Source organism: Rhinolophus hipposideros (assembly GCF_964194185.1).
Source record: "Rhinolophus hipposideros genome assembly, chromosome: 1".
NCBI classification, from domain to species: Eukaryota; Metazoa; Chordata; class Mammalia; order Chiroptera; family Rhinolophidae; genus Rhinolophus; species Rhinolophus hipposideros.
Genome location: NC_138047.1, coordinates 93,144,309 through 93,169,722, shown reverse-complemented (window position 1 = coordinate 93,169,722; position 25,414 = coordinate 93,144,309). Strand labels below are relative to the sequence as shown.

At 38.2% G+C, this 25,414-nt stretch overlaps 1 protein-coding gene across 9 annotated transcripts in view; it reads left to right on the top strand.

The window, feature by feature from the left end:
- The window catches only part of TBC1D19 (TBC1 domain family member 19), a 118,782-nt gene extending 95,768 nt beyond the window's left edge, over positions 1 to 23,014 (top strand). For 6 of the 9 annotated variants that reach the window (XM_081068696.1, XM_081068691.1, XM_081068692.1 and 3 more), the window contains 6 exons: positions 9,431 to 9,463; positions 12,044 to 12,153; positions 14,320 to 14,411; positions 15,780 to 15,895; positions 20,788 to 20,858; positions 21,877 to 22,417. In XM_081068696.1, coding sequence (XP_080924822.1) covers positions 9,431 to 9,463; positions 12,044 to 12,153; positions 14,320 to 14,411; positions 15,780 to 15,895; positions 20,788 to 20,858; positions 21,877 to 21,951 — 497 coding nt within the window. In that variant the 3' untranslated portion in view covers positions 21,952 to 22,417. Of the gene's footprint in view, positions 1 to 9,430; positions 9,464 to 12,043; positions 12,154 to 14,319; positions 14,412 to 15,779; positions 15,902 to 20,787; positions 20,859 to 21,876 lie in introns of all 9 variants that reach the window. The other 3 variants (XM_081068689.1, XM_081068693.1, XM_081068690.1) reach the window with 2 other exon arrangements.
- The last annotated feature ends 2,400 nt before the right edge of the window (positions 23,015 to 25,414 follow it).

Sequence of the window (25,414 nt, the reverse complement as noted above, 5' to 3'; positions counted from 1 at the left end):
AGGAAGTGATTATTTCAACAAACGAATTAAATAAACAGTACTAAGTAATCCCAAATGAAAGAGTGTAAAAATTTGCTTTCAACTGGAGTGATGTTAACGTGAATCAGATATGAGAATTATGGTACAACTATAAATGCTAAGTATTAATAGAGACAGTGAGGAAATGAAGGGAAAATATTTAGTAAGTGCAAAGCATGTTAATATTTGGGGTATTTTCTGAGTCATATTTGCTATTTATATCTCCCCTAGTTCAAGATTTATTTTTGTTGACAGTGTTTACCATTCTGAGCTATGCTAAAGCCCCTTTAAACTATTACTTCATAAAGTTATTCCTTTTGAATGGGGTAGGCAGTTAATATTTTAGACATTCTTCAGATAGCTAAAGGAAGGCTCAAATCTTAAGGTAATCATTCACAGCAGACTTGCAGAACTCTAAGGCCAGATAAGAGACAGTGTCCCAAGCATCCCAATGACTGTTAGAAGTAAGGCTCTTGGATGATGGCCAGGTGAATGAAACTCGACCCTTGAAAGACAAGTGATGGGAACCAAAGGAAAGGATTTTTGAAAACCTGCCCAAGAACATGACAGCCTCTGAGATCAAAGAAATGTCCTAGGTGGTATGTGCCCTTTGGTGTTAATGGATTCCTCAGTGCTTCTCATGCCTCCTACTTTTGTTTGCCAGAGTCAGACTTCGTCCTTCTTCAACAAAGTGGACCGTGGACCCTCTTTCAGGGTCATAAGTCCTGGCTTAATTAAGCTGAAGTGAACCTTTATCTAATACTGACCAGAAAAGATTTTCTTAGGTATAAGTTGATACTGAAATGTGGTACCATCCCTTCTGAGAGCATACGAGGTCGGACAATTAAGTTCGCAAACTCATCCTAGAAAAAGGGCGACATACTTCATTGCTGAATATCACTACTGTCGCCTTCAAAGTACTCCCCTTGGGATGCTATGCACCAATGCCAGCACCTGGTCCATACTTCAAAGCAGTTTTGAAACTCTTTTTTCTGGAATGGCCATCAGAGTTGTCGTATCACCCTTAATGTCCTGAATGCAATCAAAATTTCTTCTTTTTAATATTTCCTTTATCTTCAGGTAAAGAAAGAAGTCATTGGGGGCCAGATCAGGCGAGTAGGGAGGGTGTTCCTATACAGTTATTTGTTTCCTGGCTAAAAACTCGCTCACAGACAGTGCTGTGTGAGCTGGTGCATTGTTGTGATGCGAGAGCCATGAATTGTTGGTGAAAAGTTCAGGTCATCTAACGTTTTCATGCAGGCATTTCAGTACTTCCAAATAGTAAACTTGGCTAACTGTTTGTCCAGTTGGTACAACTTCATAATGAATAATCCCTCTGATACCAAAAAAAGGTTAGCAACATCGATGCAACAAGTTCGCAAACTTAATTGTCAGCCCTGGTAAAATAGCTATAGTTCTTGTGCATCTGCTGACCACTAAAGACTACACTGTGCACTTTAAACACATTACCCCATTGGTGTTTAGTACAACCCAGTGGAGTTGGTCTCATTTATCGCCATTTTCAGAAATGAGGGTAGAGACTCAGAGTCCTGTCCAGAGTCACACAGAATTTGAATTGATGTCTATGACTGTCGGCCGTTTATAATTCAGCACTGAGTTGTTTAGAGCCGCCTGTCCTATATATTAATTATTTATAAGTGAGTTTCTATTTTATTTACAAGCCTTGAGTATATTTACAATTGCTTAAGGTCCCATCATTAACCATATGTATTGAGCATCTCATTTGTGGAATGCTTGTGCTGGACGCTAAAGGTGATACGCGGTGTGAACTGTGGCCCTTGCCTCATACAGCTTATAGGACAGTTATAGATTCCAGAACTTGGAAGAAATGCAGCGAAAGTGTGATTGACCGTGAGTCACCTTACTACATGCCTCCTTTTTTGTTGCTTAACAGTTGACTAATTCATTCATTGTAAGTCTCCTAATTAAGAAGGTATTCCTACACTTAGCATATTCTTAATAAATATTTGTAGAAGATGAAAATACTAATAGTGAGGTCTTCAGTTCTGACTACCTTAACCTGCTTGGGCAATGCTTCTGCAGTACCTTAACAGTGGAAGAAAAAGTTTTTGCAGTAAGAATATAGGGGTTTTGTATAATAATAGCAATCTACTTTGAGATTTAGTATTTTAGTATTTAGTATTTAGTATTTAGTATTTTAGAAGGATATAAGGGCCGGCCGGGTGGCGCAGGCGGTTAGAGCTCCGTGCTCCTAACTCCGAAGGCTGCCGGTTCGATTCCCACATGGGCCAGTGGGCTCTCAACCAAAAAAAAAAAAAAAAAAAAAAAAAAAGGATATAATATATACGTATATTGCTGTAAAGCATCAAAATATGCCTTCCATTTATTAACTTATTTTTCTTTCCTATGTCAACCTTATTGTAGAAAGGTAGAAAGGACTTTTTTTCATTATATATATAAAGTCTATAATTGGTAAAGGAAATGAAATGAAGCAGCAGAGAGAATGTAGGAAAAGATGGGTGTCCATAGGAGGAAAGAGACTCAGCCAAAGATAGAAACGAGAGAGAGAGAGAGAGACTGAAGAAGAAATACAGTTTTGGGGGCCTCCTTCTAAGTGCTCCATGGAGCTAGAGCTGGTGACTATAGTGTCATTGGGAATATAGACTTTTAATGGGAATCTAATCTGGTTTTGACATTTGTCAGTTTCTAGAAAGGAAAAGATTTTTAAATCAGTAAAGAATCTTACCATTGGAAGATTCTCATGTGTCCCGTTTTCTCCAGATCTCACAATTTTTTCTGCATTGACTGTAGACATAATTGTTAAACACTGAATTTTAGCGTTAGCTATTTCAGAGGCAATCTTAGTCCCTTTGCAGGACAAGCAGATGCTGAACCTCAGGGAGGTTCAATGACTTCCTTAGATTACCCGACGGGTCTGTGGTGAGCCCACTGTGGAGTCCTGGTCTCCGGACTAGATACCAGTACTTGTCTTTCTGCTTCTCTAGGCATCATCTATTCATGCATCTACCCATTCATTTAGTTAGCAAGCGTGTGTTCATCACGTGTGTTCATGGCATCGTGAGACGCACGCAAAGATGAGTAGAACGTATTTCCTGTGTTCTGGAGCACTCTCTTAAATAGCTAATTATAACACAAAATGTAATGAAATTATAGCGATGGGAATGTGAACAAAGTACCACAAGAATACAGAAGAATACGCATTTCATTATGATGAAGAGATCAGGATGTTTCTCTGAGGTTGTGCCTGAACTTTGTGAGATTTTGATAGGCTGAGTAGAAATCAAAAAAGTATTTAGGTTACAGAGTTACCAAGTTCAAAGCTACCGAAGTGTGGAAGTGCATGATGAGTTCTGGTGATTATAAATAATAATCTTGAACCACAGGCTATACCACAGTAGGCATGGAGTCAGGAGGTGTGACAAAAGGGGGGCTCATGGGGTTGGTGGAATGGGCACGGGGATCAAGAGGAACTCACTTCTAGTGACAAAGTAAGTCCTAGTGACGTAATGGACAGCATGGGCGCTATTGTATAAACTTTGGTAACTATACTTATAGTTACTTATAGTATAGACAGATGGTAACTATACTTATAGTGGTGATCATTACACAGTATATAAAAATGTCAAATCATTTTGGTGTACGCCTGAAACTAATCTAATATTGTATGTCAGTAAAAAAAAGGGCGGGGGGAGATGTATCTCGGGTTGCCATTGTGAGTGGTTAAGACCAGATCAAAGGTTTTGAATTTCATCCTGTAGACACTTAGTCTATTTCACAAGGTTAGAATATGAATTCCATAAACATAGGGGAACTATATTCATTTTGATAGCTCCAGAGGTACAGGGCAGGTTTTTTGACATTGGTTAATTGGATGACTAGGAGCTCAACAGATATTTGGTGCATGGATGAATGGTCAGTAGAAAACCCTCAATGAATATGATGTAGAGGTCTTTTTCATGGTCTCTTTAACATTTTGGGAAGATAACCTGAATCATTACAGAAGTTGGTTGGAGCACTGAGAGTTTGGGGGAAGGGATATCAATTAAGAGGCTCTTACAGGTCCATTGGTAAGAATTCATCAGAGCCTGATTCAGGCCTGGCAGTAGGAAGAACATGAATGGTTGGAAAATGGTAGAGGTAGATTCTCTAGGGTTTCATATATTCGTTCCATCGACATTTAATAAGTACCCGTTATATTCTGGACACTAAGATTGTCTCTGTGTATGGAGGTAAATAAAGCATCGTTTCTTTTTTTTTTTTTTTTTTTTTTATAATTAAGAGAAATATCTTTATTAAAGCAATTTTCACCCAAAGTACAACATATTGATATGTATCAAATAATGTTTTCTTCATTATCACTACTAAGCACCAGTAATCAAAGGCGTTTCTTTTTTTTTTTTTATTTATTTTTTTTTATTTTTTATTTTTTTTTTTTTTATTTTTTTTTTTTATTAATTAATTTATTTATTAGTTTCAGGTGTACAAAACAAGGTAATACTTAGACGTTCATCATTTATATCCCTCATACTGTGAACCCCCCTCCCCCCATCCACTATCCCTCCGACCTCACACTGAACCATCACATTATATATATAAAATTATAGTTGGCATTCATTAATGTTTAGCTTCTGATGTACAATGCCATGATCAGGTATCCACAGTATCCCTGAGGTGGTCTCCCAAATAGGACGCATGTCCATCGGATACCCAACAAAATCTTTACAACATTATAGAATACCTTCCCCAAATTAATTTTCAAAAGAAAAACCCTGAGGCCATCTTGTGGTTACCAGCTGCTTCCAAATCCCTTCACCTTTCCCCTTATCCCCAACCCCCTCCCACACACCCATCTAACCACTCTCGGTTTTTTCTCTGCGTCCCCAAAACTGACTCTGATTAGTTCATTCACATAGTCTTTTCTTTAGATTCCATATATAAGTGAGATCATATGGTACTTGTCTTTCTCTTTCTGACTTATTTCACTTAACATAATGTTCTCTAGATCCATCCATGTTGCTGCAAATGATAAGATTTCTTTCTTCTTTATGGCTGCGTAATACTCCATTGTATAAATGTACCACAGCTTCTTAATCCAGTCATCTACCGATGGGCATTTTGGTTGTTTCCATATCTTGGCTATTGTGTAAAGTGCTGCAATAAACATAGGAGTGCATACAGATTTTTGAATTGGAGTTTTGGATTTCTCCGGGTAGATGCCTAGGAGTGGAATTACTGGATCATAGGGTAGTTCCATTTTCAGATTCCTGAGATACCTCCATACTGTTTTCCATAGTGGCTGCACTAATCTGCAGTCCCACCAACAGTGCACTAGCGTTCCCTTTTCTCCACATCCGCGCCAGCATTTGTTGTTTGTTGATTTATTGATAATAGCCATTTTGACTGGAGTGAGGTGGTATCTCATTGTGGTTTTTATTTGCATTTCTCTGATGGTTAGTGAGGTTGAGCATTTCTTCATATGTCTTCTTGCCTTCTGTATGTCCTTCTTAGAGAAATGTCTCCCCAAGTCCTCTGCCCATTTCTTAATTGGGTTGTTTGTTTTTTTGGAGTTGAGTTGAGTAAGTTTTTTATAGATTTGTGATATTAATCCCTTATCAGATATATCATTGGCAAATATCTTTTCCCATACAGTAGGATCCCTTTTTGTTTTATTGATGGTTTCCTTTGCTGTGAAAGAACTTTTTAGTTTGATGTAATCCCACATGTTTATTTTTTCTCTTACTTCACTCGCGCGAGGGGATATATCAGTGAAAATCTTACTCCGGGTAATGTCCATGAAGTTTCTTCCTATATTTTCTTCTAGATATTTTATGGTTTCAGATCTTACATTTAAGTCTTTAAGCCATTTTGAATTTGTTTTTGTATATGGTGTAAGGAGGTGGTCCAGCTTCATTTTCTTGCACGTGTCTGTCCAGGTTTCCCAACACCACTTATTGAACAGACTATCTTTACCCCATCGTACATTCTTGCTTCCATTGTCGTAGATTAGATGGGCATATAGGCATGGATTTATGTCTGGACTCTCTATTCTGTTCCATTGATCTATGTATCTATTTTTATGCCAGTACCATGTTGTTTTGATTACTGTAGCCTTGTAGTATAGTTTGAAATCAGGTATCGTTATACCTCCCACTTTGTTCTTATTTCTCAAGATTGCTGAGGCTATCCGGGGTCTTTTATGGTCCCATATAAATTTTAGGATTATATGTTCTATTTCTGTGAAAAACGTCGTTGGTAGTTTGATAGGAATTGCGTTGAATATGTATATTGCCTTAGGCAGTATGGACATTTTAATTATATTAATTCTTCCTATCCATGAACATGGAATGTGTTTCCATCTATTTATGTCTTCTTTCATTTCTTTCTTCAGTGTTGTATAATTTTCTGAGTACAGATCCTTTACATCTTTGGTTAGATTTATTCCCAGATATTTTATAGTCTTTGGAGCAATTGTAAATGGAATTGTTTTTTTAATTTCTCCTTCTGCTATTTTATCATTGGTATATACAAATAAAGCATCGTTTCTGAACTCAAGGAGTTTATACTGTTAGGAGAGAGAGAAATAAAAAATGGTTACAAAGCGTTATGATAAGAGTAGGAAAACATCAGTTGTTAAGCCCTGACTTTGCGTTGTGTCGTGCTGGGCACATTACATATCTTATTTAATCTTCACAACCTCATCGGTATTATCCCCATTTTATAGGTGAAGGCAGGTCTATTCCTAATTTTTGTAGGACTCAGGCAGGAGAACAAATGGAGGCCCACTTACCTTAAGTCTAGATATTTAAAAGATGAATAACTGATAATAAAGTCTACTCTGTTATCTTGTCTTGACAAATATATCTTTGTAACAATCTGGAAGGCCAGGTTCACATTCAGAATTCTCAGAGTCCTCAGCAGTCCCTAGCTTCTCGTATCCCCACCCTTTCTCATGCATGGCTCCACCCCACACCTGGACAGGCACCATGCATGGGGACCTCCTAGGTCCAAACTCTGTTCTCATCTTCCACAAATAGCTCCCCTTGAGCCACCTTTCATCAGAGAGGTGGCTCCACCAAAGAGGAATGTGAATTCTGGAAGCTGGCTAAGGGCTTTTGGGCTGGGAATTTCAAAGTCCTGGGTACCTGGGTTGTGGTCTGAAAGGAGGGACATGGATGCTGGGTAAGGGGTACAGTCAGAGGAGGGCCAGAGCAGGGCTCTCACTGCTCCCCTCTTCCTCCTCCCCCCCACCTTGGTCTGAGAGCAGTGCTGTATGAGGAAACAGATTAATGAACAGCCCTAAGTGAACACAGTAGAGAGGGGTATAGCCAAATCCGTTCAGGATTGTCTAGGTGCGTAGAGGAGAAGGGGTACCTCAGTTAGTCAGGGCAAGTCAGTTGATACAAGCGTACAGACTAGTGAATTGATTGGGGGTAAGGAGGAGAGAGCCAGGGAGATCCTTCTAGGAGGAGTGTTATTTAAATTCTTGAAGGGGTGAGGCTGGGACAGGGCTGGAGATGGAGGAGAGCATTGCCTAAGTCCCAGAGACGGCAGGAGAGGTGGCAATCAATTTGGTAGGATTAGAGTTGTGCTTGTGGGTTGGGTTAGAGAAATGAAGCTGCTGGCATCCGATTGTAGCCAAATCCTGAAAAGTTAAGTACCCTGTCTCCTGAAGGAACAGGAAAAGAACACAGTCACACTTAGGTATCATGTTTTAGATGTTTTAGATGACCAAATTTTTAAGTAATGTGGAACCAGAAGGAGAGAATAGGGAATACGTCAGATAGAATAATAAGAGGTCAAGATTATCTCAAATTGGAATGGTTCACTAAAGAAGACTAGAATAAGAGACATACTAGAGATAAGAATATGTAATCATTTACTTAGATCACAAACAACTGCATGAGGGCACTGTGTCTTAGCTGTGTATTGTGAAGAGAAAAAAAATGGTGAGAGGTCTGAGTCACCTCGCTTTGAAGACTGGGGTGGAGTGCAGCTTGTCCAGAGGGAAATAGAATAAGGAAGCTATTCAGGACCACTTTGGAACTGAAGAACCATTGAAGAAACCCACAAGGTCTTCAATAGTTGAAAAATCATGTATTTTTTTTAAAAGAAAAGCTCATAAAGTCTTAGAGCAAGATCAAATAAAACAACTGGCAGTGATGGAGGTGAGGGGAGAGAACAATGTCCGCAAACATGTCTGAACGTTAGCAGAGAAGACAAGTTAGACGTGTTCTGTATGACCATTGTGTTCAGTGTTGGGAGTAACAAATGAGGGTTACAGGGAGGCAGAGCTGGGTTCAGTATGAAAAATAACCCCCCAAATTAAGACTGTTCAGAACTGGGATTGGTTGTCACACTGGGAATCAATGCATCCCCCTAGAGCTGGACGTGTTTTCAGTGGACAGAACGCTCATTTACTAGAATTTATTCTACATGACCTTTGAGGTCCCCACCAACACTGAGTGTTTTAGCCTCTGAACATGTAGGGTGAACAAAGCATTTCTATACTATTTTTCAAAAAAGTAAACTTCTCAGCCTTCTCCCCTACTGTGTTTGCAACCTGATTTGGTACAGTTGTTAGATACACACTGTGTATACTGTGGTGTGTATATTACAGAACCTAAGCTGTACGAATTCTAATTTTTCACTTACATTGCAACAAGATGTTTAGCACCCCAAGATAGGCTTTGAGAATTTCTTTGAAATAGATGTGTAATTTACTTGTGTATGATTCTTGACAAAGACTACACTGAATTTATACTGTATTCCTGCCAGTATTTTTTTTTCTAAACCACATTCTATGATATAATCTTTGGTAAGTTTACAAAGGAATACATCTACAGATGGTGCCAAAAAAAATGTATACACATTTTAAGAAAGGAAAAAACTGTATTAAAATTGTGGTACTCAATACATATCTATAATAAAAGATGAATACAAGTCATGTATATACATTTTTTGGCACCCCCCGCCCCCCGTGTACAAGAGGTACCTTGAAATGCTCGCTTATCTTTTAACAATTAGATTCAAATATGTAGGATGAAGTTGTTTCAGGAGGACATAATCAATTGACTTTCTGAAAGCATTGTAATTACTTCTTAAACGTAGTTCTGTGATCTGCCTTTTTCTGTTTTTTGCCCTGTTTTTGTAACATATATTCAAAGTTTTAATTTTGCAACGTTATCAATAGAAAGTTGACTGAATATGTGTTGAAAACCTTTAGTTTGCTTTTCTAAAGATATTAAAAAAGCATATCTTGTTAGTTACCATCACTAAGTCTTTCTGCATTCGTGAACAAAGTTGAAACAAAAATAGGAAAACTTTCTATTTTCAGTTTTAATCCTCTAAAGTTTACCCAATAATTCAGTGGATGTACTAATTGAAAATAAATACTTTTTTGTTTTCTTAGGTGTAATCCCTTTTCATGGATTTTCAATGTATGGTAAGTTGGGCTTTAAAATATTCACTGTTTTATTATACTTTAGAAAATTAAACATGAAGAGTACATTTTATATCATATCACCCACACACTTACCAAGTTATTGTGGACAGTTTTAAACATTGAGGTTAGTATTTGTTTATTTATATGTCCCATGGAAAAAAATTAAAGCCTCATCATAAAGGCTCAGATTGACAAATCAGTGTTAGATCATACTGTGAAAGTGGTTCTGTGGTTTGCCATTTCTGATTCAATGGAAACTAGAGATACACATTAATATTTAGTTCTAATCAGTGTAAAATGAGGTTGCTTAAATTCTTGCACTAATGCTCATAAGTCTTTTGAAAAAATAATAGATCAGAAAGAAAGTGAAACAAGCGACCACACTGAGTTTGTGTTCATGATTTCTCTAGACTAGTGGGATGTACTGCAACAATTACACTGAAGCATTCGGTCATCCTGAGGTACACGTGGGAAACACGTGTGCAAGCTCAAGGGCCCTGAGTGTTGAAGCGGTTCAGAACTGGTCCCCCAAGACATGCCACTTTGGCATGAGGATTGTCTTGAGCTAAAGGCAATTGAGACCCTGTGGGCTCAAGAGAAACTTTGACCTCTCCCCTAAAGAATTTAAATTAGGGGGTCTTGCCTATAATAAAAATTGTTGGGCGGCCGGATTGGTCAGTTGGTTAGAGTGTGAGCTCTCAACAACAAGGTTGCCTGTTCAATTCCCACATGGGATGGTGGGCTGCACCCCCTGCAACTAAAGATTGAAAACGGCAACTGGACTTGGAGCTGAGCTGCGCCCTCCACAACTAGATTGAGGGACAACTACTTGGAGCCGATGGGCCCTGGAGAAACACACTGTTCCCCAATATTCCCCAATAAAGTTTAAATTTACCAGAAGTAAATTTTGATGACCTGTATGTATGTCAGGGTAAACACCTACTTACTGAACACGTGCTTTTCTTACCATCCTGTGAATTGTCCTCCGCTACTCTGAAGCCTCAGGCCCCTTTCCCATTCCTTAGCTCAGAATGTCATGTATCCCTCATTTTCCCTTTCTGTCTCTGAACCTCTGCTGCATGTGGGGTCTCTGACTCTCTCACGTGTGTAGGGCTCCTATGTATGAACTTAAATTCAATTTTCTCCTGTTAATATGTGTCATGTTGGTTTGATTATTAGACCAGCAGGAAGAACCTTTGCAGGGTAGAGGCAAATTCTTTCTCCCTAACAGTGGCTTCCAGGCCTTCCATGCCACTGAATGTGGAATGCGAGAAGCTTAATGAAGGTTAGCAAAGGAAAAATTCTCTACTTAATACCACTTATTTATTTATTTATTTATTTATTTATTTATTTATTTAATTAATTAGCTTCAAGTGCACAAAGCAACGTCATAGTTAGACATTTACACCCCCCACAAAGTGATAAATCCCCCCCCCCATCTACTACCCCTGATACTGTTCATAGCTGTTACAATTCCATTGACTCTATTCCCTATGCTGGACTCCACGTTACATAAGAACTTGTTGAAGGTTGTTGTCCCCAATGTTGCTACTACCCCCAACCTTTAGGCTAAACAGAAATACTCTGATGTGTTACTTCCATAAAAAGAATCGGCAATAAATGAACGCTTTTCTCTGTAAAAAGCCCGTCAATGTCCAACATCAGACAAACGTGGTGAATGACATGATATAAAACTTCTAAAACTCTCATACAGAGAAAAGGATTCAGAGTCCCTAGGAACTTCGCGTCATGCCATGCGTGCTTGATGGTGCTGACCGGGACGATGAGTGATTTAATGTAATTGTTGCTCTGCATACCAGTAGTCTGGAGAAATTATGAATTATAGGGCTCTCGTCTTTATTCTCTTGAGCAACCAAAGTTTCATAACATAATCCGTGATGTTATAATGACCTTTCAGCATATTTTTCTTCTATAAATATATGAGGAACTTAAAATAGAAAACCTAAAAAGGTTAAGAATATGAACTTTTACCTCTAATAACAAAAATGGTAGCACTTTTATCCCGTTTTAATAATTCAAACTGCAAGAATTTCTCAAGTGAATAGTTCTTAGACGGTACTTGAGTGATTTGGAAGACAGTTAAGTTTAAATCTCCTAATAATTCTCAGAATACAAACTACATCGACTCCTGCCTGTTCACAGTTCTGGTCGTTTAAATAGGCTAAAGCTTACACACCCGAGGGGAAATGTTCATTAAGGAAACAGAGGATGCAGAATGTTTGATAAAGAGTTTATATATATACACTATTTTAGACAAATGTTTTAAGCACCCACAAATACTTTAGCAGCAACCACTTATTTAGAACCAGTAGAACAATCATCAGTCATCCGAAAGGAACCCCAGGTAGCACTTTACCATTTCAGTTTTAGTTACTATATTTCTTTCCAATTATACTACTTATGGCTTTTAAAAATTGATTCAAAACTTTTCTGTTTAAACTTATCTGTGAATGAATGTTATTGCTATAAACTGTTGACTTATTCTTTCATGTTTATGAAGTTATTTTTTAAATTGTAGTGGTCCTGCAATATTGTCAATTAATTATTTTATTCTTTCAGTCGCACCCCTTTGTTTTCTCTACCATGAACCTTCCAGATTATATCAGATGTTCCGTGAGATGTACGTGCGTTTTTTCTTCAGACTTCATTCCATCTCTTCTCATCCTTCTGTAAGTTCATAAAAAATCGGATCAAATCAGACTCTAATCTGTTCTCTCTTCAGAAAAAGTCTCCTCCCCAATTAAATTATAAAGCAGCAAATCTCAATTTGGGATGTCAGGCAACACATTTCTATAGGAGAAATGAAAGAGAAGAAGAAATTTTGATATTTAAATATTTTGGTGATAATTGGAGAGGAAAAGGTCCTTTATCAATTGCATTTAAATGATATATTATATGTTAAAAGAAAAAAAACCTAGAAATCTCTATTGTCTTTGACAAAGGTGCCTGCCTTGTTTGAATGCTGATTTCCTCATCTGTGAAATGAGGTACACACTGTTTTCTGGGGCACTGTAGAGAAAGAAATCTACCAAGCACCCGGTAGTGCCTGGGTTGTGGCAGATGTCTAGGAAATATTAATATGTGGCGGCTGTTTTTATTTATCGTATTGTTGTTACGATCACCATCATCATCTTTGTTCATGAAAATCAAACATTTACTGTCACTTAGTTTTCGGTGTCATGTTTGGCTAATTATCATGCTAGATATTTTCTTTGTGTTTATTCAATGGGTAGCTCCTTTGGCCTCAGTATGAAAGTCAAGGAGAAGCGTATTGGGAGTTGAACATTTTTATCATCGTATCTTTTTCCCCTCTATGAGCCTGAGAAAAAGCAAAGTTTATTTTATTTCAGTGATACTTTTTCCACTTTGGGGCCTGCTTTGTTCTACTTGTCAATGAGGTGACTTGACTCTCCAGAAGAAACACTAAATTGGAATGTATCAGGGCTACCAAATTTCCCCAAAGAAGAGACTGTCCCTGCTGCCAAACCGAACAGCTGTCCATTATCCCACCAGCTGAATCCTCTGTGTTCCTATTCCACCTTCCTCCGTCTCCAGTTTTGCCCTCAGACATCCTAGTGAAAGCTGCCAATGACAGAAACCTAGGATGTCACAGATGAACACGTGAAGCACCACCAATGATCTCGGGTTACTTCTCTCAGAGACAACTTATTTAGCGCTTATCTTGCATGCATGTTTCATCTAAAATCATCAGAAACACTTTAATAATTCTCTTTCCTAAAACCTCATTCTCAGCATCAGATTTCTTACACCCACCTTCTGTACCATTTTATGCTTCAGACTCAGTTCACAGCCGTGGTGTTTTTTCCCTGCGCAGAACTGAAGCTCAACCCTGAGCAATTCTGGGGATTCCTTCACTATCCCCACACTGACCCTGCCTGAGGTGTCCTTTTTCAGTGAATTGATGGGGCCAGCCCTGCCTCTGCCCTTTCTTTATTCAGTGGAATCAAGACTTACAGGCGGTCATCTCCTGCTCTGGCTTGCAGCCAGACTGAACTATTTGGAACCATGACAGCCTTTTTTTCTTTAGAAACTCAAAAAGAGGATTAAAAGTTCCATACAAAGATCAACGCCGAGGAATGCTGAGCCGCAAGAAAGACTTTATTCAGAGTTGTCAAGTAATAAACATACTTGAAAAACCATCTGCTTAAATAGGTTACTTCCTGTACTCTACAAATAATCCCCTTTTATAAAAGTAGATTTCAGTAAAAAAAAAAAAAAAATCTTTTTACGAAATAATCAAACATTCTTGTTTGATAACTTTCTGATGCAAATTTCAAGCTATGAGCAGCAGTCATTCTTTCCCTGTGGATAGATTTCAAAGATAGAGTGAAAAAAAGGCAGGAAATACTTTCCCTGATGGGTGAGGCAGCTGGCAGAGAAGGGACATAAGGGTGTGGTTATAGCACCAGAGAAATACCTGGAAACTGGAATGCATCCAGAAAAAACTAATTTTGCTGGGCTTAACTGATAATATAAGGCTTACAGAGTAGCAGCTTTTCTATGAAATGATGTTTTCCTTGGACTCTCTGAATATTACATACCAAGTTATGTGGGGAACCTATTGTGTTAAAATGGAGGCCCCTTAGAATATCTGTAAGAGTAGGTTTCCATGAAGAGGAACAAAATATATGTTTAAACAGTGTTGGAGATCATTAGTCCATTTCCTGTTCTGGACTCTTAAACAGTATAAAAACGATTTATGTTGAAAAAAATATGTTGATAATATTTTTCTCATTTCCATCTGAATTACTTATCAGCAGAGTTAAATTTTAAATACTAACATATGTATTTCTCTTGTGATTTATTGTTTCCAGGGTATTGTGTCACTCTGTTTGCTCTTTGAAACTCTTCTTCAAACTTATCTCCCCCAACTCTTTTATCATCTACGAGAAATTGGGGCCCAACCGTGAGTATTTTTCTCTTAACTAAAGAATAGATTGACGTCAGAAGTCTTTTTCACATTATAAAGCACTTGCAAATATGCAGTAATTTTTCAGGGAAATTAAACTAGCAATTTCCCCAGTAAAACAATTATCAAGTAGCAAATTGTAACTCTACCTTGTGCCAAAAATTCTTGGAAGGATTATTTGCTAGGGTTTTTGTGACTGGTAGAAGAATCACCAAAATGAACTAATTTCTATTCGTAATGAAAGGTGTTGGCCAAAACTGAGGCATAGAGTTGGGGAAACAAATACAACCTGAGAAATGTGATAATACTAAAATTAAGTCAGTTTAGGCTCAGTCTATCAGAGAACAACTTATGAAAGCTATCTAGGTTAAAGTTGGCTGTCTTTTAATAAAGGAAACTAGATCAATTACCTACCAATGGTTTTACATTGTGACTCTTCCTTTCAAAAATTTGAATATGTTGTTCTTATTTCTCAGTATGAGTTATTGGTAAACATGCAGGGAACCCTGGTCTTCAATATTATCTGTTCTGTTTTTAAACTAACAACATCTAAGGCAACAGAAGTTCCCAAATGTTTTATGGATGTTTTGTTACTGTCTTGTTCTCTGTGCAACCATTTTCCCCTGTTGAGAAGGGCATATTTGAAAGAAGGATTAACTCTTTGAGGCCACAAAAGGATTTAATGGGAAGCAGAACAGTTTAGTATTTGTCTTCTCCATACTTGAATCCACGTCAGATGGATGGGTGAGTGAGTGGGTGGGTTTAAGAGACGGGCTCAGATTCAAATTCTGTCTCTACTAAATTGTACAAACCTGGTAAAGTTATTTAAGTTACCTATTCTCAATTTCTTTCTTTACATCACGGTAATTTCCTGTGTTTAACATCAAGAGAATCTTAGAGAGAGAATATAATTTATTGAATAGCAAAAATATGCAGCTAGTATCTTAAGCTCCCTTTCAAGTATTTTGCGAGGCTTGCCTGAAACTAAGACTATAAGATCACCTCATTGATAGTGAATTAGTACACATCCTGAAAAATTAAAGGTGGTAGTGAGTTTTCTAAAGTCTGAATGAACTGTAACATAAAGGAGGGCCCACCAGATATAATTCTTCCTCTTAATACTTTAAGACCACTAATTTGAGGACTTATGGTTTCTCTCTCACCATTGTACTTTTGCAGGTTTTAAAAGAGTACTTTAGTTATAAATGCCCAGGTGATTTCTAAGACTCACAAAGGAGTTACTTTAACAATAGAATTCCTTGGACTCTTCCAACCTTTTGTAAGACATTGCGTTTTGTAAAACAAAGAAAGAAAGAAACAAAAAACCCACTGGTAAAATTCATTTTCTTTTTTCTTTGCTTACAGACTTCGCATATCATTTAAATGGATGGTTCGTGCTTTCTCTGGATACTTAGCTACAGATCAACTTTTGCTTTTGTGGGATAGAATTCTAGGGTACAACTCTCTGGAAATTCTTCCTGGTAAGAGTAAGTGCTTGCTTGTCAAACACATACTGTTTCTGTAGCAAAGCCCTTTTCCTTTCTGACATTCACCACCTGTATTTGGAGTTTGAGTTTCCAGTTACCTCCCATTTCTAACTCATGGACATTTAAGAGATTTGTGTTCCTTAGAAGATAAGTACTGAGGTTCTGCGATCTGGGTCCTTCCGTGGAACCAGCCAGCACCAGTCTATTCCTTGTCTGTCTCCTTGCCTCCAGGAAACTCCATTTCTCCTCCCGCCTCCCTTCCCTTTAGTCCAGCCAGAGTTTATTGCCCCTCAGCACCTGTGAGGCCTGTGCAACAGACTGCAGGCATACATTCTCCTCTGGGCTCCTTGGACTGTTAGCATTGGTTCTGTGCTCCTCCACGACCACCTCAACCCCAAACTGGCACTGAGCCTCCCCGCATAAACTGCTGCCTCAGCTCTTCTGGACTTCAGTGTAGAGTGAAGTCAAAACCTTTCCCTTTTTGCTCATGGTCTCTGACTCCTACCCTGGTGGCTGAATTTCCCCTTTTAGATATTCTCTTAAGCCAAAAATATTTCAGGGTTGTTGTTTTTCGTTGTTGTTATTTTTTTTCAGGAAGCCACTGATTCATTTCTTATTTAATAATTAAGCAGTTCTTACGGCCGCTGTCTCACAAGACAACTATGATAACACATAGGGCACAGATTTGTCATTAATTACATTGTTTTGCTTCTCTTGTACAAAGTAGTCTCAGTTATTTTTATCATTGGGATTATCACAAAATTCAAATAAATACCAGGGATGCCAAAAAATATATACACATTTTAAGAGATGTTATCTTTGTATTATTTTTCGAAATTGAATCGAATTACGATAGCAATGTCTAGTATGACGTTCTCTTAAAAGATGGTGTTAACCAAGTGAATGCTAGTGCCATTCATTGGATTACAATTTGAATAGTTTTTTTCCTTCCATTTTTTGGGCACCTTCTGTATTACAACGTTTTTACAACAATGTATGGAGAGCAAAAATGTTGGCAGAGTGCGGGGTATGACCTCCAGTTCTGTGATACGGAACACATTATTTAAACTGTGGGCCTGTGTTTGCTTCCCTTACATTGATTGATAGCATTGTAAAGACACCTTTCTGGGAACTTGTGGAAATAATGCTTAATTGAAGAAGACTCTTTTCTTGTAAAAGATTCTCTAGGTACCATATTAACATATTCTTAAATGCTGATAGGTCTCAAGTAGTTGGATGGCACTTGAAAGGGAACAGTAGAGTAATGATAAAAGTCCAATGAAGAGAAATATTGTCCCTGGTGTAATCAGAGATATCACTTACCAATGTTTAACAACTCCTACCTAGTATCCTTCTGTATTAATTGTTTTTAAAGCCCCTACAATAGGAGTTAGGAAACAGTGGTCTACCCTCCTGGCTGAATGACAGTGACATATGTAACCTAGACATAGCAGTCCTAGAAGGCATCAGATGTAACTTTCATGTTTCTGACAGGCGGTCCTCGTCTTCTCTTTGAACCCTTCAGTATAGGGTAATCCCTGTCTCACCAGGTAGCCCATTTCATTTCTGGATGATACAGCTTGCTAAAATGTACTCCTGTTAAACCAGGGTGGCTCATCATCATGTTTCTTCTACTCTCACATACCCCACTTTCCCCAAAGTCTTCTATTTTTTAAGCTACATAGACTTGCTTTCTCTTGCATTCTGAGAAGTGTCTCAGGCAACAGAATTTTAGACTTTCCACCACAAAACTCTCCTCAGGGTATGCCCTAAGTTTGAAAAGTATTTTATGTAGCTTTTCTTCTAATTTCAAAAAAGATCTTAGGGTATATGAAAGAAAGGGGTCCAGTATTTTCTGATAATTAGGACTTTCCAAAAGTAGAATGGGCTTTTTAGCTGTCACCTAAAGGCTTAAGAAGTTTTATACTATGAATTGGAAGACCTTCAAGAGCTCTTCCCTATTAAAACCTCTCATTCTGTGACTTCTCACCCCTCAGCAAACAGCAGTAAAAGAGAAATACAGAAATAAATGAAGACTGCATTTGCACTAAGCAGGCGTGATGCTGTGCGCTTAACACCTTAATAAAACAGTGACTGATGAAGAGGTAGGAATGCAGGCCAGACTGTCCAGGAATGCATGCACCTACGTTCCCTGAGTGTTTCTAAACAATCACCAGGGAAGGATTCTAGAACATGTAGAAATGGAACTAGACTGATGTGAGCTCCCCCATCATAGAAATCAAATAAAGAGCTACAGAGGAGCTAATTTTATGTAGATGTGCACAAATTACTTTTGACAATTTCAAATATTTTAGGTTATTTTTTGGTCTGCATGTTTTGGGTCCACCTGATTTGCTCAAGTAGTCTTTAGAAATATTGTAGTAAATATTACTGGCTTATTTGTGAATTAATTAGCGCCTTTTGAAGATCAGTTTAACGCAAAGGTATCTTAATATTCTTGATAGAGCTGTTTAAAATTAAAGTAATGAGAAGAATTTAAAAGAGCAAAAGTAAATATTAGCATTTCTCTATTTCATATGAAATGCGATTTCAGTGGGAAATATCCTGCAGTGTAGACCTTTTCTCCTTGGCAGACAAACCCGTTGTGCGGAAGGGTTGGGTAACGCAAACATGGGGCAGCCAGAAAGGCACTTCTGTGATGTGACACCAAGATAAATAAAGGTCGTGAGCACATGAGCATTTCAGACACTGAGGTCAATTAGTGAACTGCTCTCTTCCCCCTTTTTATCTACATTTGGAAAAACAATTTCCCTCCCTATGAAACTCTTTCCTGCTATAGCAGAAACGGACCATCCTGTTAAGCTTTCACCAACTCTGTTAAAAAATACATAAAAAATGAAGTAGTGATAACACTCTTTAGCTTCTAAAATGTGTCCATTGTCAAATATAGTTCCCGATATTAGGAAACTAAAGAAGGTGCTGGTCCACATAAATGGTGTTTTTTGATAGTCTTGTAAACATAGATGCTCAATGACTCTAAAGTACGTACATTTTCTCTTTCTCAGTTAAAGGGTAAATTCTTTATCCCAGATCCCTTACACAACTTGTTTACATATTCAATAATCCCAGCTGATTTGACTTTTTAAATTTTGTTTTACCACTACTGTTTTCCCCCCAGAATATTTCTAACTGCTTCTAATGCTTTTTTTGCCAACCTGTCCAAATCCATTGTCCCCTAGAAAAATGCCTGTGTGTTCGCATCACTGGTTGTACTTGGCCACTGTCCAGTGAAGTTAGAGGCCTGGAGCCTGACTTGCCCTCCTCAGGCGTAACCACCCGCCTGTGTGAGCCCAGGACCCAGGGCGTCACCCTCCATGCCATCTCTAGAAAAACGTTCTGAGCGACAGCAGAGAAGACAGTTCTTAGAAAAGCACACAGATTTCCATGTCAGGGATCATTCATGTTGCTTACCTTCAATCTCAGTGACATCATCAGGTAGAGGTTAGATGCTTGGGCCAGAGCCAGGGTTGTATTCAGTCTACCATTTACTACCTGTATAACTCTGAACATGTCACCCAAACTCACTGTGCCTCAGTCTCCCCATTAGTAAAATGGGGCTAATAATGGTACTTAATTTATAGCATTGGTATGAGAATTAACTGGTATTATCATTATTTCCATAGTAAAAATGTGTGTGTGTATGTATACACACACACACACACACACACACACACACACACACACACATATTTAATTTGCATTAGCTATGAAGTATACTTAGGAACCAGTCTTCCAAATAATTTTGAAGACTCCTTACCATTCATTTCCTAAACTTCAAGGACTTGTTGGGTAGTGAATGCATTACCATCAGTGGTGATGAAAAAAGGGGGTCGGGGGTAGGGGGAGAAGTCAAAAGTCGTCTGTCTCCAGGCAGCACTGGTTCCTTACCAGCATTGCCTGCCTCTTACATGGGTCCTTGCCTTGTTCATGGTGACTCATTCCCTCATATGGGGTTTTATGGGGGATCATACAGAGGGTGCCAAAAACATGGATACACATTTTAAGGCAGGAAAAAACTGTATTAAAATGGTAACACCCAATATATACTGATAACAAAGGATGAATACAAGTCACGTGTATACATTTTTAGGCACCCCCAGTGTAAGGAGAAGTACTGCACATTGGCATTACTCTTTTTTCATATACATATGTTTAATGGAAACAAAAATCCAAATGTTGTTTTCTACTCAGAGTATAATGTTGACCTTCAAGATGTCCTATAATGGTTTTCTTTCAAAGTTTCAACTTTTTCGTACAGCCAACGTAAATGCAAATGTCAGAATCAATCCCACAGCAGCCCCCCCCAGACATATCCATTTGTGACACTCTAAGAAAGTTCAATGCTGAGTATGTTATAAATATGTAAATGTAACAAAATATTATAAAGATATTTTTAAGAAAAGGCATTATTGCCACATTTTTATCAGGATGCCTTTTCAATGAAAAATGATATGGTATATTTAAAAATTCAGGCTCCAGGTAACTTTGCAGAAGCCTATCTATTGGATTAGTAAGAAACACCTGATTCAAAATAAACCTTAATTTATAGGACACTCATTATATCTTCATGTTATTTAAAAACTGTTATAATTTAAGTTGTAGGTATAAAAGAAACAATTTATAAAATGGCTTTTTTGAGACCACTGAAATTTTCTTTTTACCCAAACTGTGATACAGTGTAGCCATCAGGCACTGTTCTCCAGAGGAGACGATTTCCATTCATCACAAGCCCTTAACTCAGAATGCAGGCGTGCAGTTGTGCAAAGCACGAGTTCTGAGCTCTCATAGTGGGTCGTGGGCGTAGCAGTTAATTTGCCGGGCTGATGAGCAGGCCAGCAGCTGAAATAGTGTGCATTCTTTTCCAGTCCTGGCAGCTGCTGTGTTTGCTTTCCGAGCAGTAAACCTGATGGAGGTGACATCACTGGCTGCAGCTGAAGTAAGGATAAGTTTCACTCCGATGGGATGGAAATAGTTTCTGAGAGATTGCCAGCCTTTGGCACTTGTGTCTCAGATGCATAAGACACACTTTACCCAGAGCCTAATTTCTTAACTTGGGTAAAACCTGTAAGTTCTGAGCTAAGTAATACAAAGAAGTCAAAAGTCCTTAATTACTTGAAAATAATCTTCTTGCAAAGGAGTCATAAATAAGGTATTATAGGAAATCATTACGGGAAACAAGAAAACCTAGTAATTTTAATAGAAACTGTTGGGTCTTATGTGGCATTTTGGTCTTAGTGTTCACATCCATGTGTTATGCTCATTGAACAAAGTAAAACTAGTTGAGAGAGTTACAACTAGTTAAAAAAAAAAAGTGTGTATATTTGGATGATATAGTAAAGATGCATGGGCTGTTTTGTTTTTTTTAATTGTGGGTTAATTATTTAAAGCTGGTTTCTTTTCAATAGTGTAATTTATACCTGAAACATGGTTCAATTAAGAAGTGACTTACCATATTAGTCAAGTTTTTATCTCTCATAGAAATGTAAATTTTAGTCTTAAAATAACTGCCTGAATTCTTTATTTAAAGGGAAGAGGATGTTTATGCGTCTTGCAACTGAATAAACATTAGTTCCATCTCAAAATGATTTCCTGAACTCAGTTACTTCTTATACTAGTACAACAGGACTAGGGTTCCTGATGTACGTTTATTTATAGAAGCAAGTTGAAATGTTAGACCTCTTATAAACTCATGCTACCTTGTATATTTGAAGAAGGCTCAAGGCTAAAGTCCAGTTTATTTTCTACTGCAACTTTAGCATTTTGCACATCTTCTAACATTAAGATACCCAGAAAAGAGAAGGGACGTTGTAGGTTCATTATAGAAGAACTTAAGTGCATGTATCGGTGCCAGAATTACATTGGAAGAATGTTTCTGTTGTACCTTATTTCAAAGGCTTCATGTTGTTGATTAGCATACTGGTATTAATAATGCTTCTTTGTTTTTTATGTTTCAGGCAGTTCTTGCTGACCTTTCCACTTTAAAAGTTATGCCTCTTCTTCAGATTTTTTTGTTTGCCACTGTCACCTGATCTTCAAGGTCGGGACAACACATTCAGTTTTCCATTAGAAACTAATCATGAACTATGCAAACTCTGCATAAAACCAAAATTAAACAAGCCAATAAAGATCATGTTCCCTCCTCAGTTAAACCTAAGTAGTGTTTTTACTTTTGGAAACAGTAACTCTGCACACCAAATATTGCACTGCATGCTGCTGGCTTTCAAGAGAGAAGCAACAGACCTAACTTCTGCTAAAGTGAGCATACTATGTATAAATAATCCCAACTTGTAAAAAGCATGTAACAATATATGCAATAAGAACTCAAGAGACTGTAATAAACTTGAAGAGGTAATGTAGCCTCTGGGACAATTCTCTTCCCGTCAGTTTGTATATTTATCTCTGATGTATTGTTTTGTCTTATAAATTGCTCTTCACTCAGAACCAGGGGTGCGGTAGGATGTGGGAAGACTTGAAAAAAGATGATGCTTTTAAGTGGAAATTCAAATGTCCTTGGGTGTTTTTAACAACTTTTCTCTCATCAGAGATCTTCTATCTCCCTCTCCACTTAATTTTTCCCCTTAGAGTTTTCTGCTGGGAAGGTCAAATACAGTTGTATCCATATGACAGTATTTTATTCATTATTTCCTGAGGAAAAAAAAGTCACAATGATGGAGTGGTCCGTTCAAACTTCCCAATCTTCCATCTCTTGGTTGGAAGACTTGTCACTGGTGAGGCCTGTCGCTAGATTCTGTTACTGTTGAAGTATACAAAGAGGACACATCAGGGTTCAATGAAGGGAATGAAAACTAAAAACTATATCTACTTTGGCGGCAGGTTGGGTTAATGAGATTTTCTTCTCAGGCAGAACATCTGAGAGAGTCTAGAAGTAGGTACTAGATATTCATTCTAGAACTGAAGACATACAAGGCATCTGTCTTATTTTGGTCTTTATTATAAGGGAAGGGTCTTATTGTGTATTACTTCCTAAAGACCTATCATTTCTGTAATACGGAATAATAGTGTATGAAAAAAAGTCCCAAAACTGTTGTCTTTCAATTTTAGGTTCAAGTTCAAGATGTTGATCATTATCACAAAACTCTAAATCAATAGATTTATACCCTTTCTGAATGCCTAGAATTGTATTAAGTTTTGTCCAAATGTATTTCCTGAGCCATTTATTTATAGCGTACATATTAGGGAATGTACGAGGTTGTAGCACAAGACTGACTGCAGGCGTAGTGGAGTTTGATAGAAGTAGGTGTTAATTTGAAAATCTATATTATATGCTTTTGTTTATTAGGTACTTGTGGATTTATCGAGGATTAAAGAATTTATTCAGTGCTTGATTCCTAAGAACCCCATTTTATTGCTTTTGAAGGTGTGACAGAATCATAAGCTTTGCCATTTAGTGTGTGCAGATGGACACTCATTGCAAGGGTAAGCACACACCTATAACTTATCTCTCTCATTCCCTCTCTCTGAGAAGATGAGAAAAAATTTGTTAGGAAGAGAGAGAGTTTTAAGTGAGAAGGTCAAATTTGTAGAGATACGCCCATGTTTGGCCTCTTTCTTTGGGAGAATATTCATAAGCCTTCTTAAAAGCAGCAATGTGGTGGTCTAGTAGAAAAAAGAAAAAGCACTAGATTGGTGAGTTCTGGTTCTCGCTGTAAGTCCCTATAATTTAACCTCTCTTATCTGCAGTTGGGGGGGTGCAGTGCAGGAGGGCAGGCAGCAGGAAATTATTGTATTTGCTCTGTTTACCTTATAGGATTGAGTAAAACCAAATGAGAAAATGTATTTGAAAGTGATTTTTAAACTGCAAAGCACCAAGCAAATGTAAGATGTTGTTGGTAATTACTTTCAAGTATGACATTTTAAAGTCTAATAGTAGAGCATAACATGTGAAGAACGTCTAACCTTATTAGCATTTGTATGACTATTTGATCACTTGAGACTGTCTATAAAAAAATGAATGGGTCATGACATAGCAGATCCTTACGTTTCAGACAGGTGGCTTAGTCAGTTACTGGATCTGAATCCCAAAGCCACGCCTGGCAGGTGGCCACACATTTTGCAGCAGTCACAACCCTATCTCGGCCATGTGCCACTCTTGGCTGCTTTTTAAACGACTGCGTCAAGAGCAGTCAGGCTCTCGTGCCCACTCCATCTCTAACTGCGCCTCTTCTATCTATCCATCTATCTACCCATCTATCTGTCCACCTGGACTTCCTTCCTCCTGCAACGTCCTGTGCCATCTCCTCCATCCCTGACACCGCCTCATACCTGCGCTGCCAGTGCACACAGGAGCTGAGTGACCAGTGATGCTTATATAATTACTCTACCTAAGGCCTTGGCACTGGTGGTGACATAGACTAATGGACAAATTGCAATTGGCTCTTCTGGATTTCAGTGCACCCCCTAATGTAATGTGTATGATATATTGTAGAAGAGTTTATCGAACAATATTTTTCATCAGGAGGTTTTGGTAACGCAGCATTCTGGCTCATTGAAATTTCCAGCTTAACTGCATAACAGCCCCTTACACGCAGCATGTACTCTCGCTTCCTATTAGGGTGGTGCAAAAGTAATTGCAGTTTAAAAGGTTAAAAATAATTGCAAAAACCACAATTACTGTTGCACCAACCTGATATTTCGTAGGGAAAATAAAGACCTTTAAGCTTGAACTCCCTCTCAACCTTCCACGTCAAAACAGCTTTATCCTCCCTATGCTTATCTCCTTCCTTCTTGTCTCAGGAAGAGTCTAATCTATTCCTACAGCTCTCTATACACAGCTTGCAGTTGGGTCACTAACATGCTTCAAGAATTAAATGGCATCCCATTGCTTAAAGGATAAAGTCCAGGCTTTGTAGCAAAGCAGGGAAAATTCTCCAGAGCTTGGTCTTCCCATTCCTATGCTCCCACACTGATCCATTATCCTATACTTAAGCCTCACCAGATTACATGTGCTTTGTCTCTACCAGAAGAACCTCCATTTTTCAAGGCCCCACTAAAAAAAATTGTGATAATACCCTAGAGCTGTAAATTAGAATTAATTATGCCCTTCTCTTTGATTTCATAAAACTGTTCTTCCACTCATATGACGCTCACACTATTCAGTGATAGTTTTTTGTATACGTGTTCTTATTCTCACATAACTTTATTCTCAAGTCAGTTTTCATTGACTAGTCCTAGGTATGGAAGATGAAAGAAGAAACTTGTCCATATGCGTTTCTATCCCTGACTTGTTCTGAAAATTGCCAGGATCTGTTTTTCTTAAAATGTAATTCCTTCTCAATATCTAGTCTCCCTTCATCCACAAAGGCTTTAATTTTTATTTGGGAACCTCCCCCTACCCCCATGTACTTCACATGAGGCCCACGCACACCCATGGGACCTCTGGGTCCTGGCCAAGCCGGTCACCATATGCCATCCCTCTGGCCGCAGGGATTACTTCAGGATCAGTGCAAAATCTAAGACCAATGGGGACCCGTG